The 15598-nt window shown below is 46.8% G+C and overlaps 1 protein-coding gene across 2 annotated transcripts in view; it reads right to left on the bottom strand.

Moving 5' to 3' along the window:
• ANKRD6 (ankyrin repeat domain 6) overlaps positions 1-15598 on the bottom strand; it is a 181750-nt gene that overhangs the window by 5474 nt on the left and 160678 nt on the right. Inside the window, exons 7-13 of one of the 2 annotated variants that reach the window (XM_045844083.1) lie at positions 14253-14351; positions 12368-12466; positions 11127-11204; positions 7366-7470; positions 5925-6059; positions 5410-5595; positions 4779-4931 (exon numbers count right to left, since the gene is read on the bottom strand). In XM_045844083.1, coding sequence (XP_045700039.1) covers positions 4779-4931; positions 5410-5595; positions 5925-6059; positions 7366-7470; positions 11127-11204; positions 12368-12466; positions 14253-14351 — 855 coding nt within the window. The remainder of the gene's footprint in view (positions 1-4778; positions 4932-5409; positions 5596-5924; positions 6060-7365; positions 7471-11126; positions 11205-12367; positions 12467-14252; positions 14352-15598) is intronic. The other variant, XM_045844084.1, reaches the window with a different exon arrangement.

Raw genomic sequence — 15598 nt, 5'->3', positions numbered from 1 at the left:
CTGTAACTATGGAATCCCGCCCCCCACAGGAACTGGTGTACCAGCATCATAAAGTACACCGTACTTAACGTGTCTAAGACAGCTTACTAAACTTAATAATAAGCTGCCAAAAAAAGCACAGCACTGTTCCATTTCTGCTTAAAAGTGATAACCTTGTAGATTACTATCTATAAAGAAGAAAACCTATCAGAACACATACCAGACCAAGAATAAAAGATCTCTGAAGAGTATCAAGGTGATACATGTTCTGCAATGTGATTTTTTTCCCAGTAAACATATCAAACTAATATTGGAAGTTCTTTAAAAGTTTTCTTTTTGGGTTTAAAAATTACATCCATCATACATTTGTTATTAATTTGGAGGGAAAATGCAGCTGTACAATGGTGAGATAGTGGTCACCACCTCAGCCAAGAGGTCGAACTGAGCACCACTGATGATGGGACTTTGGGACATGAGCCTCCGATGTGATGTAACCTGAAGTTCACATCATTAACAATGAAGCATTCTTACAAAAAACCACATTTAACTTGAACCTAAATAAACATCTAGATCAATGGTCCTCAAACATTAGGTGCACTGGCATTACCTGAAGGTCTTGTTAAAACATAGGTTGTTAGACCTCACCCCCTAAATTTTACTCACAATTCAATTAAATTCAGTATATCTGTATTGAGGACTAAAATTTTGAATTTTCCCCCCATAAGTCCCTAGATGCTGCTACTGCTGCTGCTCTGAAGATGACACTTGGAGAACCACTGCTCTAGACCTAACTTTAAATTTACAGAAATGCAGGGATAGGGGAACAACTTAACACCACAGAGAAACTCAAACACATCCAGTGAGCTTCTGGTCAAGATGGCGGTGTAAGTAAATGTAGTGCACCTCTTCCCACAACCACATCAAAGTTGCAACTAAACTATAGAACAAGAATCATCCCAAACCACCTGAAATCTGGCTGAATGGAAGTCCTATAACTAGGTATTTAAACAAGCGCTTCATGGAGACTGGTGAGAGTGCAGAGACATGGAAAAAGTTGGACCCACACCCGCGTGTGCCAGATAAAAATCTGCAGCAGCAGAGGTTCCCTCTGAGGAGCCCCAGCCCCACACCACATCTCCCAGCCTAGGGTTCCAGTGCCAGAAAGAGAAGTCTCTGTAACCGCTGGCTGTAAAAACCAGTGGGGTCGTGGCTTCCCTAATTTGGCGAAGGAAATAGACATACAAGTCCAGGGGCACAGAGAGCCCCAAACAAGTTGGACCCAAAGAGGACCACACAGAGACACATCATAAATAAAATGTTAAAGGTTAAATACAAAGAGAGACTCTTAAAACAGCAAGAAAAGCTGTTAATTACCTACAAGAAAGCTCCCATAAAACTGTAAAGCTCCCATAGTGCCCATAGTGGATTTCTCAACAGAAACTTTGCAGGCCAGAAGGGATTGGCAAGAAATATTAAAAGTGATGAAAAGCAAGAATCTACAACCAAGATTACTCTAGGCAGCAAAAGCTATCATTTAGAATCAAAGGACATATGAAGAGCTTTCCAGACCAAAAAAAAAAAAGCTCAAAGAGTTCACCACCATCAACTAGTATTATATGAAATCTTAGCCCCAGCTGTGGCTCGGTGGATTGAGCACAGGCCTGTGAACAAAACGGTCGCTGGTTCGATCCCAGTCAGGGTACATGCCTGGGTTGCAGGCCTGGTGGGGGATGTGCAAGAGGCAACACTGATGTTTCTCTTGCCTCCTTTCTCCCTCCCTTCCCCTCTGTCTTAGAATAAATAAATATTTTTAAAAATCTTAACAAGTCTTTTTTAAGAAACAAGATAAAAATATGAATAAAATGGCAATAAATACATATCTATCAACAATTGAACCTAAAAACCAAATAAATGAACAAGCAGAACAAAAACAGATACAAAGAACATTTTGACAGTTGCCAAGTGGTAGGAGGGTTGGGGGTACTGGGTGAAAAAGGTGAAGGGATTAAGAAGTACAAATTGATGGTTACAGAACAGTCATAGGGATATCAAGTAAAGCATAGGAAATATAGTCAATAATATTCTAATAACTATGCATGGTGTCAGATGGGTATGACATGTATCACGATGAACACTTAGGAAGTTATATAATGTCTGACCACTGGTATGTACACCTGAAACTAACATAATATTGTATGTGAACTGTAATTGAAAAATAAAGTGATTTTAAAAAGAATGAAGAACCAAAAAGCATGTGCATTTGTAATTTTCATGGCTACTGCTATCATTTTAAGTGGTACTCTCATCTATACTTCTATCTGCAATATATTGGAATTCCTGATCTCCTACATCCTTACCCACATATTATATCATCGAACTCTTTGATCTCTGATAATCTGAGAAGTAAAAATACTATTGTATAATGCTAATTTGAATTTTTACAGCAAGATTGAACATCTTTTCCTATAGGTATAACAGCAGTATAATTATACATTTCCTGTGAAATTTACTTTATGTAAAAAGTAACAGATTTTCAAAATTAAAATAAAAAGTGTGCCCTAGCTGGTGTGGCTCAGTGGAATGAGTGCGGGCCTGTGAACCAAAGGGTCGTTGGTTCGATTCCCAGTCAGGGCACATGTTTGGGTTGTGGGCCAGGTCCCCAGTAAGGGATCTCAAAAGGTAACCACACATTGATGTTTCTTTCCCTCTCTTTTTCTCTCCCTTTCCCTCTATCTAAAAATAAATAAAATCTTTAAAAAATAAAAAGTGTTCTTTAATCAAGTATGAGTCAAATGTCCTTTAACTATGAAGAAGCAAAGATAAATTTCATGAAGTCATTAGCCAATTTGCAGAAGTTAATGTTATTACTCATAAGAAATATTATTACTCATTACCAAATAGAACTAGTTGAAAATGGCACTTGATTTCTGTGGCCTTTTGTGCAAAAACCCATAACACCAAGGGAATCATGAGGAAAATATCAAATAAACCCAAATTGAGAGACATTCTACAAAATACCTGACCAGTGCTCCTCAAAACTGCCAAGGTCATCAGAAACCAAGTCTGAGAAACTATTACAGCTCAGAGGAGGTTAAGCAGAAAAGACAACTAAAAAATGTAATAGATTCTGGAACAGAAAAAGGATATTATGGAAAAACTAAGGAAATCGGAATAAAATATGGATCTAACAAAAAACGTGTCAACACTGTTTCATAGGTCATGACGAGCGCAACATGCGGACAGAAGACGTGGATAACGGGAGACTGAAACTGGGAGCGGCCTGTGCAGGGACTCTGTGCTGTCCTTGCACCCGTCCTGTGAGTCTGACACTGCTGTAACACAGTTTATTTAAACATGCAAGGAAAACTGATAGCTAGATAGAGGAGTGGGTAGATGGGTGACTGTGACAAAGCCAATATAGCAAAATATTACTGTTTAAATGTAGATGCTGGGCATGTAAGCGTTCACTAAAATTTTTTCAACTTTGCTTTATTCTTGAAAAAAATCATAATTAAATGTTGAGGGAAATGCATTCCTATGGGGGAAAAAAAGGAAAGGAAAGAAAAATCCAGAATATAGAACATCCTACAAAACAATTGCCCTGGACTCTAAAAAGTTGATACTGCTGGAGGGAACAAAAAGCTGAAGAAGGGACTGGGGACTGCTCTAGATTAAAGGAGACTCATAAATAACCCCAGAAATAACACAAGTGCACAAAGGATTCACTGGGTCCTGGGCTGGGAATAAAAATGAAAACCAGATTAAAAAACCACTATGCTGTACACCTGAAATTAATACCAAGTCATACTGAATGTAAACTGTAATTGAAAAATAAAATTTAAAAAACAAGCAAACAGGTACTCTCCCTCTCAGGAGCACACCCACGCCTTTCCCTTCGCCCTCTCCTTCCTCCCCCCAGGCATTACCTCTGCCTTTCCCTCTCCTAAGCTCCAACAGCCCTCCTTGGGCTTCTGTAACTTGTTTGCTGAGCCTACTCAGCCCAGCTGGCTCACTTCTACTAATCTCTGTAACTTTCTAAATAACCTTTTTCTTACAATTTTGGGGAAAAAACCCAGCCAACAAAAAACTATCTTGGGAGCATTGAGAAATTCTGAACTGGAGATTGCAACTGTTATTCATCTTCTCAGATGTGATGGTGGTGTTTTGTTCTGAAGGTGAAAGTCCTCACTCGCAGCCAGTGCACTCTGCAACAGAGGCGGGTGTTGGGAGGGTCTGCAACTGAGTCTCCATCAGTTCAGCAGGAGGAAAAAGCGTGTGAGAGATGCAGAGCAAACACAGCTGCACTGGGTGGAGGGTGTATGAGCATTCATTATACAATTACTTCGACTGTTCTCTGCGTTTGGAAAATTTCCAGATAAAAAGTTGGAAGAGGAATATACTATAGATGTGATTATTCTAATTTTGTGCCTAATAGGAAAGGCTTATAGAGTACATAGACACATAAAAAGACTGGAAGAAAATAAACCCAAATATTAACAGTGCTGTTTAATTCAGGGTGGGTGTATAGGTGATGCATTTTCCTTTCTAATTTTCATATTTTAAGAAATGCTCTGTAGTAGGTATATATTACTTTTATAAACAGAAGCAAATGAAACATGTTTGTCTGTTTAATTTAAATGAACAGGCTTTAGTACAGCCACACAAGCAGACCTCTTCCCTGTCAGCCCCGCCCCCCACACTCGGGGGCGGGGTTTGCGGACCAGAAGGAGTGCTCAGCGTCTCCCCATCACACTCTCTCCCAGAGCACGGTGAGGCGGGTGGCTGGGCGACTCACTCACTTGGTGCTGGGTCTTATTCTCCATGTGCCCCAGTTTTGTGTTCATTTTATCCTGAACGGATCCCAGCTCTGCTTTGATCTCCTCCACAGTCGCTTCCAGCTGATTCTCCAGCTTGTTGATGAGGGGCTCACATCGACAACCATTTATTGGTGCCTAAGAAGCAACAAAAAAGGAGTCAATCCAACACACGCTCCTTCAAAACCCAGCATTCAGTACTCATCCTGGGCTGTCAGCGCAGCGGGAGGCACAGATGACAGAGACAGACTCAGCCCAGCTGACACTGTGGAGTGTCTCCCAGGCCAAGTGTTGGGTCCATCAGGCACTGGGAAGAATCAGAAGGTCATGTGGTCCCAGTCCTCAGGCTGCTTTTATCTGCTCTGGGCCCTCAAAATAATCTGGTCACTGAAGGACGTTGCAGAAAAGTTTGTCACCACCCCTCCCTCCGTGGCCTGGGCCTAAGCATCAGGAGTACATCTCACTGTTTAGGTGGGGTGGGCCCTCTGCCTTCTCTCCAAAGCTCACACCTACTTAAGCCAATGCCTAAGTGAGTATCAGCCCTTGGATATGCTGTTTAACACACAAGCTTGCAGCAGGCCTACAGTCACACATCCCAGCAGGGCTCAGCAGGTACCTGCATCACTTTCCCGTCCTTGCCCCGGTACAGTGTGTAGAGCTGGTATGCCCTGAACTCGTGGGGAGGGGGTGGAGGTGAACACTGATGCCTGGGCTTCTTTTTAGGGTGACTATGAGTGTGCAAGTTCTTCTGGTGTCCTGGCTGTTGGTCTGCAGGTGGGGTGGGGTCAGAAAACGCTGACACCTGTGAGAGAGGAAGAGATGACACCCCTCAACGCTGTGACAACTGCAAGACTGACCCCCGGCCAGTGGTTCCCACCTCATCCACCTTTGGGCAGAGAACCCTGCCGTGCATTCTTTGCCTCGTGCGCTCTACTCCGAGCACCACACGTCCAAGGAAACCCAGCAGCACAACCCTGTGTCTGACGTCAACCAGATTCAATTCCGTGCTCTGGCTCCGAACCAGACAACCAAGTGAAGGAGCGTTTGAGCTGCTGGGCATGATGCTATCCCAGGGCCCTCCGCCAGCCAGCTTCCCAGCCCTGTCTGGGCTGCTTTTGCGTGCCTCCTGACCTTGGGCCTTGACTTTCTCTGCCTGTTGTCCTTCGCTCGGGGTTCTGGGGAGGCTGACAGGAAATCTTCTCTGGCCTCTTCTTTTCTGGGTGCAGCCTGATCACTACTGGGGGTGTCTCCTGCCGAGACACTTCCCTACAGAAGAAAAAAAGCCCAGAAATGTGTTCTACTTGCCCCATTGGCCTTTTTCAGTCATGGTATAAAATTCTGTGTGCAGGACTCCATCTACCACAGGACCCATGGGAACCTCTGCCAGTGACAAATTTCAGCCACGGGGGCACTGCTTGGTGGTCGTCACTGAACATGCTCATTTTTCCCAGTCAACTGAATATTTAGCTTTTACGTACTAAGTGCCAAACTAAAATATCATCTTGGGTCTAATTATACATGAACTTCAGGAACCTATCACACACAAAAAACACCTCAGCATTAGAGATTTCTGGTCTTCTGTAATTCAACAAGAAACCACTCCACTCATTCCTGGAACTTGGACCCTCACAGTTCATAGCAGAGAGAACCCTCTGAAATGAAAAACAAAACAAAACAAAACCATGTTTCTGGTTCTTGTGAGAACTTTTATAAATTAATATGTATAATTCACACACAGGAACATAATCAGCGTTACAGTGCCTTAACCCTGGAAATCGATGAGGGGACTGTGAAATAACAGACAGGAGAATAAGTGCTTGGTATAAAACGTTATGTGCCCCAAGTTTGCTCCACATCCTAGCCTTCTGCCTCGTGGCAGAGCTGAAAAACCTTGCTTCACTACAGCAGTGCAAGCTGTCCACAGCACACGGTGCCCACCCAGGGGTCAGTGAGGAAGAGTCACCACCGTGCCCCGTGCTGGGTGGTCTGCCCAGGGAGCACCGTTCCTAGTGTGCAGAGCCGGTGTCCATTCCCTAAGTGGAAAGAGAGGAAAACCACCTCCACTCCTGGTTCTCACAATGTAACCTGCACCAGAACCCCCGGGAGGGCTTGTTCGCACACTGATGGCTGGGCCCCACCCCGGAGTTTCTGCTCCGGTGGGTCTGAGGTGAGGTGCCCAAATTTGCATTCCTAACAAGGGCCCGAATGACACCATGGACACCACACTCAGAAAGGCACTGCTCTATACAATTACAGGCCCAGAGTCCGAGAAGCAGCGCTGCCCACGTGGCAGTGGGAAGGCCAAGGGTCCATGGGCTGGAAACAATAACCACACAAGGATGTGGGGAAAGATGGGCAACACACGCACACACAGGCACACAATCTGAAATCCTGGAGGGTTGGAGGTATGACGCCAAAGGGAACAGAATGGCAAGAGTTTGAAGGATCCCAGTGAAAGGAAGAGACAGAGAGGGCCTGGCAGCAGCCAGAAGAACCCACAGGAGGCGGGGAGGTAGTTCCCACCCTCTGAGAGTAGGTGCAGCTGGGGAGGGGCGGGAAGGCTACCCCCCACCTTGCTTTGTGCCACCTCATCTCTTGGCACAGACTGCGCTCGCCTCTCTTCCTTGAGCCTCTCTCTCTTTTTCCTCAGGCTTCGCCCACGACTGAAGCGCAAGACCTGAAGGAGGCAAGAGGCATCGTTACACACCAGTGCAGCAATGGCGTGAGAGAATTTGTTGGACCTGGCACTCTGATCTCACGGAGCTTCCAGCCTAGCAGGAGACACCAAGCATTCACAGCAAGCACCTCAGACCTGCAATGCCTCCCTGGTCTGTGGAGACCCAGAGATGGACATTGTCCCTGACCTTAAGGGGCTGACAGTCCACAACAGTAACAGGCGTTTATGCTCCAGGCCTGGGCCACCACATAGGTGTGTGCAGGTTGTGCACTGCTTAACTCCAGAGGGCGCCACTCACATGGAGTAGAAACTAGGACGTGAATGGTGTCGCCTGAAGCTGTGCAATGCAGCTGTTCCATGCCAGGCACGGCCTCACTCACTATCCGGTACACTCGGCCCAAACCAACCCATCAGATGCTCTCTTGGCCAAACCATATCCAAGTCATGCACAATTTGATTAAAAATTACTGAGGTGCATCTACGATCCATGGTGCCAAGTATGGGGCAGGAATTTCTTTCCCCAAAGGAAGCATTTGGTTGGCCCCTTCAGCATGCAGAGAGGTGGGATGGGCACAGGAGAGGGCACCTGGGGACTGACTGGCCCAGGGTGGGACCCAGCTGCCAGCAGGAGGATCTTTGGGCAAATTACCTCACCTCTTGCTTTGTCTCCTCAAATATAAATGAAGGAAGGGTTGGGATTAACACAGGCAAAGGAGGTGGCCGTGCACCTTGGACCCTCAGTCACTGTCAGCCACCTCCCTGCCCGCCTCGGTGACTTAGCTGCTTAAGTGACAGAGGCTGCTGAACCACAGTACAGATCTTTGAGCTGCTGAATAGCTTCAATGGCTCGGCTCCACACCCTGCCCCCCCGCCCCACGTCCAGGGTTCACCCCTTTCACCGAAGAGGTCTGGAAAGTGAAAACGCTTTTTGAGGTCACACTATTTTTCTGCAACAAAACATTTTATTGTCCTCTTATATAAATAGATAAGGGCTCTCTGAAGTTCAGCATTGTCTTTTTCATCTCAGTTCCAGACTTTCTTCTTGTGTTCATTGTCTTTAGGTGACACCATTACAACAGAAAGAACCTCTATGGGCAGTGGGGACCCCGAAAAGGGAAAACCCCTGACAATATCTGCTTGTGAATACAGATGATTTTTAAACCCCATTCTCATCCCCTAAGCCAGCAGTTTTGAAAGTCTAGGGACTCCAGGGTCCATGAGATTGAAACTGTTTTCTTACTATTAGGACAATGTGGCCTTTTTTCACTGTTGTCCTTTCATGAGGGTACAGTGGCATTTACCAGGGGCTGCATATGAGATATTGCAATAGACTGCATGCAGAAAGAGACGAATCCTGCTATGTTCTAGGTAAGACGGTACGGAGATCTGCAAAAATGTAAAACAATGCTGCTCTTCCTAATTTTTGTTCTGAAAAATAGTTTTCACAACACAATGCCATTTCTATGAACACAAAATGGACTTCTAATTTTTAAAATAAACATCTTTAACATGTCTCAAGTTCAGTTTTCAATATGCTAACTGTTGATGGATAAAACTCACATAAACAAAGCTCCTTGTAAGCCTCCAAAGTATTTTGAAATGCAAAAGAGCCCTTCAACCAAAGTCTCAGATCCCCTGTCCCGAGCCATTTCTGAAGCTACATTCAGACTCACTAGAAAGCCGAGTCTGGTGAGAGGAAGTGACTGGTGCCCGTCGCTCACCCAGGCACGCAGCACCAGAACCAGCCTGGAATTCACTTTTGGAAGCACGTTTGACGCACGTCAATCAAAAATGAGAAGAGACACTCAGAGGTGACCCAAACCAAACATAATCCTCAGGAAAACTCCTCCACAGACCATGTTACTAGCCCATGAAAAATCAGACATTTACCAAATGAAACGTCATCAATCTTTTCCAATTCACAGGAATCGGAGCATAGAGATCTTAAAGCTTTGGGAAAAAATATCCTTAGTACTGCTGGGCACCATTGAAATCCATGGTCAACTCAAGAACCAAGGCAAAGGGATTTATTGTTTCAGACAAATAGTAGACTATTTCTGTAACTACGACACAATAGAACAGCAGATATATACTTTTATGCATATCCCAACATTCCTTCTTTGTGTTGAGAATAGGGTTTATTACGTACCATTGTTTAAAATAAACTTTCATAAAATGTTATCGTATTTGCTATTCAATATAGGTGTGGAAAAACTTGGCTGTGGTCACTTTTTAATAGAAACACTAAGGACAATCACATAGGAAAACTGTCAACAGTAAATCTTCCCTGTGAACTGAGACCCTCGAGCTCTGGAAGACAAACCCATCAGTCTGGGTGTGCCTGGGACCCTCTCCCACACACGACATGATGATCTTCATACGGTGAGCACTCGGCGGACTGTCCATCAAAATGCCAAGCACCGAAATGCTAGATAACTGATGGGTTCTGACACTTACACAGCACCCTGTCCTTTTTGGTCCACGAGAGACTAGCATCTTTCTGTCTGGGTTCACGGATGGATTCCACTGACGATTTCTTTGTAAATAACTGGAGTGAGGTGGAGCCTCTCCCCGGAGGAGCACTGACTTGCACCTTTCAGGGGCTCTGTGGACTTCCGCAGACCACTGAGGAGGACCAACCCCTTGGTCAACTTTGCGAAAGACAAAAACCTTAACCATTTCCCACAACTGCTTATATCGGGCACATTTTTAAAACCTGAATGAAATCAAGGCCATGCAGAAGCCCGGGCTGACTGGAGTAGAGCTGTGAGGCCGCAAGCTGTGTCCAGGATCTTCCCGGGGCTCCCAGACTCTCTGTCTTCCTGCGGCAGCAGCCACAATGAGGTGGAAGCAAATCAGTGTTTACCATAATGTGACACAAAATAACCCCAACTGCGAAACAACCTGCATGTCCTACATTAAGGAAATTGTTCAATAAAATATAGACAGCAATAAGACAAGACTACTACTATGAATAATAATTGTGATGACTGCAGAACATTTTCTTATTACAGTTGGAACAAAGGGCGGACTACACGAGGGCATACACATTGTCGACACAATTACACAAAAGTCATGTGTCAGCGGAAGATAGTACGAAGAAACAAGTTATTTCAGGGTGCTTATAAATTATCACTCAACTCAAATGATATGAATCATCATTTTTAAAAATTGATTATCAAAATACCACCATTTAATAAAAAAGAAAACTACACTGTACTTAACTGCCTCTAAGTGGACATTTATGGCTCTGTCTGCTCAGAACGGGCCCCTCCCTCCCACCTTTCTCCAGAAAATGCCCCTTGACCCCAAGGTCAAGTGGGTGCAGCCATCTTCCAGCCTCTGCCGCACTCGCTCAGGGCACTCGCCCCAAGCTCTCGAGTGATGTTTTAAACTGGAACTTTTTCTTGGCTGAGTACCTGCGGGGTTACAGTCCAGGGAGCTGGTAGTGACAAACCGGGCCCGCAGCCGCTGATTCTGGTGATCCTGGCGGCCCACGGGGATTCCCACGTGTCCCACTGCCTGGTTAGTAGGTCTGGTGGTCCCCTATTTAATACCTTAGTTTGAACTGGCTTCAACAGATTGCAAGCAGGGAGTCCCCATGACTTTATGTAGCCCCACATAATTGATACCATGGAAAATGCAGTAAATCCTACCTGGGGAGCCTTAGTGAGGAGAAGAGCGACTTCTGGATTATTGTGGTAGCGGGCAGCCTCCAGCGGGGTCTGGCCTGCCTGAGGAAAGGCACAGGGGAGGGCGAGTGAGTACCGGCCACCAGCCCTGCACTCGGTCACACCCGCACCTACACGTGCTCACAAAACACACTGCTCTTGAGCCTCCTCCCAGCGCAGGAGCCACGTCACACCTGAGGACGCAGCGAGAGAGGGAAATGCCGACGGGGCTGGGGGGGGGGGGGGCAGGCACTCAGTGCTCCAGGGGGCAGAGGTTGAGGCACTGCCCACTGAGGCATGCTTTCTGGAAAAGAGATGAGGGAAGGGAAGAGTCACGCAGGGTCAGGGTGGAAGATTCTGGCTGAGGAAACTCAGAGGATCATAAAACTCAGCCAAGCAATGAATTTCCCTGGAGAACAAGGGAGCAGACACTGGGAAGGGCAGATGAGGGCCCAGCCGGAGTCTCGGGAGCTGGACTGTGAAAACCAATTAGCAAGCTATGGCCGTAGTAGAGGCTCTAGGGAGACTCAGCCAAGAACCAGGAGTCGCTAACAGCGGGACTCAAAGGATGGGAAAGGTGTTCAAGGCGTCATGGGAGAGATGCCCTAAGTTACCACCCAATACAGGTGACTGGAACTGTGAGAAGAAAGGGCAATCTAGAGTGGGGAGCCTTCAGCAGCCTTGACACCCTGGCTACCTCGGACATTCACACAAGTACTCCGCCCCCGCTGAGCCTGACATTTCAGGAGGGCACAGACCACAGAGCGGCCTTAAAAACGGGTGTCTGAGCTGGCGGCTGCTATAGGAGCTGAAAGAGAAGGAGGAGGGTGGGGAGGAGGGGAGGAGAAAAGGAGATACTGCTAGGGAAGGTAAACTGAGACTGGCCATTTTGGAGGGGAAGGAGTTAAAAGTTTGAGGATGATGGATGCTATGTGGTCGTTTTTTGAGGACCACATCTGTATTCAGTAACTTCCACTTGTTAGCTTAGTCATCCCAGATCTTTCTCACACCAGGGTGTGCTGTGTGTGCCTCAGCTAGGAATGTAAAGATGAGTCCTCAGGACTTGTCCCTTCATGGGGCTGCTAAGATCACAGGGCTCCCTGAGCCCACCCCTGAGGGCCCCAGGTGTGTGCCGTGAGTCTGCAGGAGGTGAGGTGGGAACAGCACGCCCCCTTCTGGAAAGGGGTGGAAAGGGCTTCAGAAACCACTGCTGCAACTCCACTTACATTATTAACGATGGTCCCATCTGCTCCAGCCTCCAGCAAGATTTTAACCACCTTCTTGTGATTTAGGGAAGCAGCCACATGAAGTGCTGTATCTCCAGCCTGAAATTAATCAGAAGAAAGCCCCCTAAACCCCACCTGAGCATGGCCCTCAGCCCTCCAGCTTTTTGTCCCATGGCCCAGGGGCAGCTTTTCAGTCAATCTAAGATTTGCTAAAGACCGATAGAGGGCCCTCAGCTCAAGTGTTCTGTGGTTCTTCTTACAGACTGTAAAACTAAATGAGTGATATAGAAACATCACATTCCCTTCTGACTGAAGATACCAAAAATCACAGGGTTAATTCGTGCAGGGGGATAGAATGATGCTCGGCTGGGATTGTTGCGAGTGGTCAGGCCTGCATCCTTCCCCTCAGGCAGGATGATGGCCGGGAGCCAGGGGCCAGGAGGCAGCCTTCCTGGAGCTCTGGGCCACACCCCACCCACCAAGGCAGGGACGGGGCAGAGAACTCTTGGCTCCTGAGTGCTAGCACAGGAGGTGCCACGAAAGTGGCTGCTTCTACAAGTGCCTGCGGGGATGTGAAGGGGCTACCGGGAATCACTCCGCAGGCTCACGGTGCTCTTTGTTGGGTGGAGGGACTGAGGATCCGTCTTAACACCAGCTGTTTTCAACCTCTTACCAAATAGCCTAAGTTTTCATGTTCTCTTTATACAAGAAATGTTTTCAGACAATCAGCTATGACAGGAGGATTTGGATAATTTCAAATGCAAATGCTGGGGTTTTATGCCCCCACCAAACAGAATGATACAAATAAGTCAGGCAAATACAAGTGAAGTATAACAATTCATTCTCTACCATCAGGGGATCAGGTAAAGCACTCTGATACTTTTTTTCCTGAGAGCATGAAAATTTAGTCACCGAGTGCCGAGTGCCGACGGGATGTTACTTCCTTGCAGAACCGCTCAGCTGTGTGCCAGGGGGTGGGGAGCTGTGTAAACTACCGATGCCTGGGCCCCACCCCAGACATTCCGATTTAATTGGTCTGGAGTGTGGGTTGGGCACGGTGATTTTTCAAAGCTCCCAGGTGATTGAAATGTGCCACAAAGGTTGAGAAACACTGGCTAGTGGGAGCTGTAGAATGGCAATTTTGTGATTTAGTCAATGACTGGTTCTCACGCCTAACTGCACACTTGAGGCTGTTCCCTGGGTATTCTGGTCATTTAAACAGGGGTGTTATTTAGTAATGGTATTTTTAATTCGCTGTTGATTCTTATGGGCAGCCAGGGTTAGAAACCACCATTATAGGGTATATAACCATCTATTTTTTAAATTTCAAATATCTGCACCCAAACTCAGGTGAAGCCAAACAATGCGTTACTTCGGTATGAACAAATAGCAAGACATTTAAAAATATATAAGTAACTACTGAAACTCTAGCACATTTCTACAGAACACTGTAATAGTCACAGCTTTATTGCAAAAGCCCATTATGTGGCACAGATACAGAAGATGTGCCCGATTTCACAGCAACTGGAGACTCCGTGAGCTCACATAAAGTGGCAGTGCAAGGCACAGAACTTGAGTGGTGAGAAGCCTCATTCCCTTGCTTATTTACTAAGCCACATTCTTGCGGGTTTCCTTGTAAGTCAGATTTAACACAAACCCTGTCCCCAGGATCTCCAGCAAATGTTCGCTATGCAAATGTGGTGACAGGCACTGGAATGGTGAGGGCAGGCTCTCTCTAGGAGGTGCACCCATGGAAAGGCAGCTCTGGCTGCATCCCGGCAGAGAGCCTCCCAGCAGCCTCTGCTCCGGTTCGTGCTAACACACCTGGCAGTCAGCCTTGTGGGAAGGGGGGCCCAGCAGCCACGGGGAGGACACATGCACTGACCTGGTTCTTTTCATGGACAGAACAGAAAGCACTGAGGAGGAGCTTAATGATGGACAAGTGATTATAGCGCGCGGCAACGTGCAAACAGGTGTCGCCTGCCTGCGGACAGAAATCACACTCTGAGCACAGTCTGCGTGGTTACAAAATGCAACAGTGAATGTCAAAAGAAAATGTCATTTAAAAGCTGGCAGGCCAGCGTATACTCTCTAGAGGGTGTCAGGCTGAGTTATGAGCATCTCTTTCACTGTAGATGCTCCACTCCCAGCCCTCTGCTGCTGTCCGCAGCCCTGCTGATTTCCCGCCACACAGAGTCTCTGTGTCCAGGTTTTGTACGCTGGCTGTCTGCCCCCTGTGAGACCTTCTCAACAGCCAAGGCAGGCTCTGCTTCCCCAGCACCTGGCAAGAATCCACTGACCCCATCCTCTCCTACAACCCGAAGACTCGAGTATGCTGAAGGAGGACCAAGAGCACTGCTTTGGAAACGAGCCTTTCCCTTCACAGATCTAGCATGGATCTGAGATCAGGGACGCAGGGGCAGTTGCTGACTCTTAACATCACATGTGTTCTAAAAAATTCAAGATGCATCCCATCTCAGTTGGACTCCAATATCCCATATAGAGCAAGGTAGTCTGGGGAGCTGATGAAGCAGCAGTCACAGGGCGTAACAAAGGGTGGTCAGAAAAACTCAGGATCCAGATTTTCCTTGTGGCCACAGGCCAAAGTGGGCCCCAGGGGGACAACAGCAAAACTGGGGACAAACTGTGATATTCTGTGGTGATCTTAACATTTTCATTCTAGCTCTGTCTAGAAATGGCGACCACTCAGCATAACTTTCTCCCTAGACCTAGATTAAGAAGGAGCCAAGCTCACAGCTGAGGTTCAGGGCTTTTTGAGAATCACCTTACATGAGCCCGCCCCAAATCAGGGAGGCCCAGCCAAGGCCACTTACTAAAGAGATGCCTGCAGGGTGTCCAACCTTTCGGCATCTCTGGGCCACACTGGAAGAATAAGAACTGTCTTTGGCCACATAGTAAATACACAAACACTAACAAAAACTGGTGAGCAAGAAAAGGTTTTAAGTAAATTTATGATTTTTGTGTTGGGCCACATTCACAGCCATCCTAGGCCGCATGCGGCCCATGGGCCGTGGGTTGGACACCCCTGCTAGAGTCTCTAGTGGAGTAGCTGAGGCATGGGACTTCCTGTGGAGAGAGGAGGGACACCCATGTGGCCTCTTAGGTCAGGCATCCCTCAGAACTATGGACCCATCTGCTCATTCCAAGGATGCCTCAGTCTTTGCTTTATAGACACTGGGCATGAAGCCTCAGACGACCTCCCTGGCCAGC

The sequence above is a fragment of the Phyllostomus hastatus genome, unplaced genomic scaffold (assembly GCF_019186645.2).
Source record: "Phyllostomus hastatus isolate PE091 unplaced genomic scaffold, TTU_PhHast_1.1 phas_contig_40, whole genome shotgun sequence".
NCBI lineage: Eukaryota > Metazoa > Chordata > Mammalia > Chiroptera > Phyllostomidae > Phyllostomus > Phyllostomus hastatus.
The sequence above is the reverse complement of the archived record's forward strand: the minus strand, read 5'-3'. Positions and strand labels throughout refer to the sequence as shown.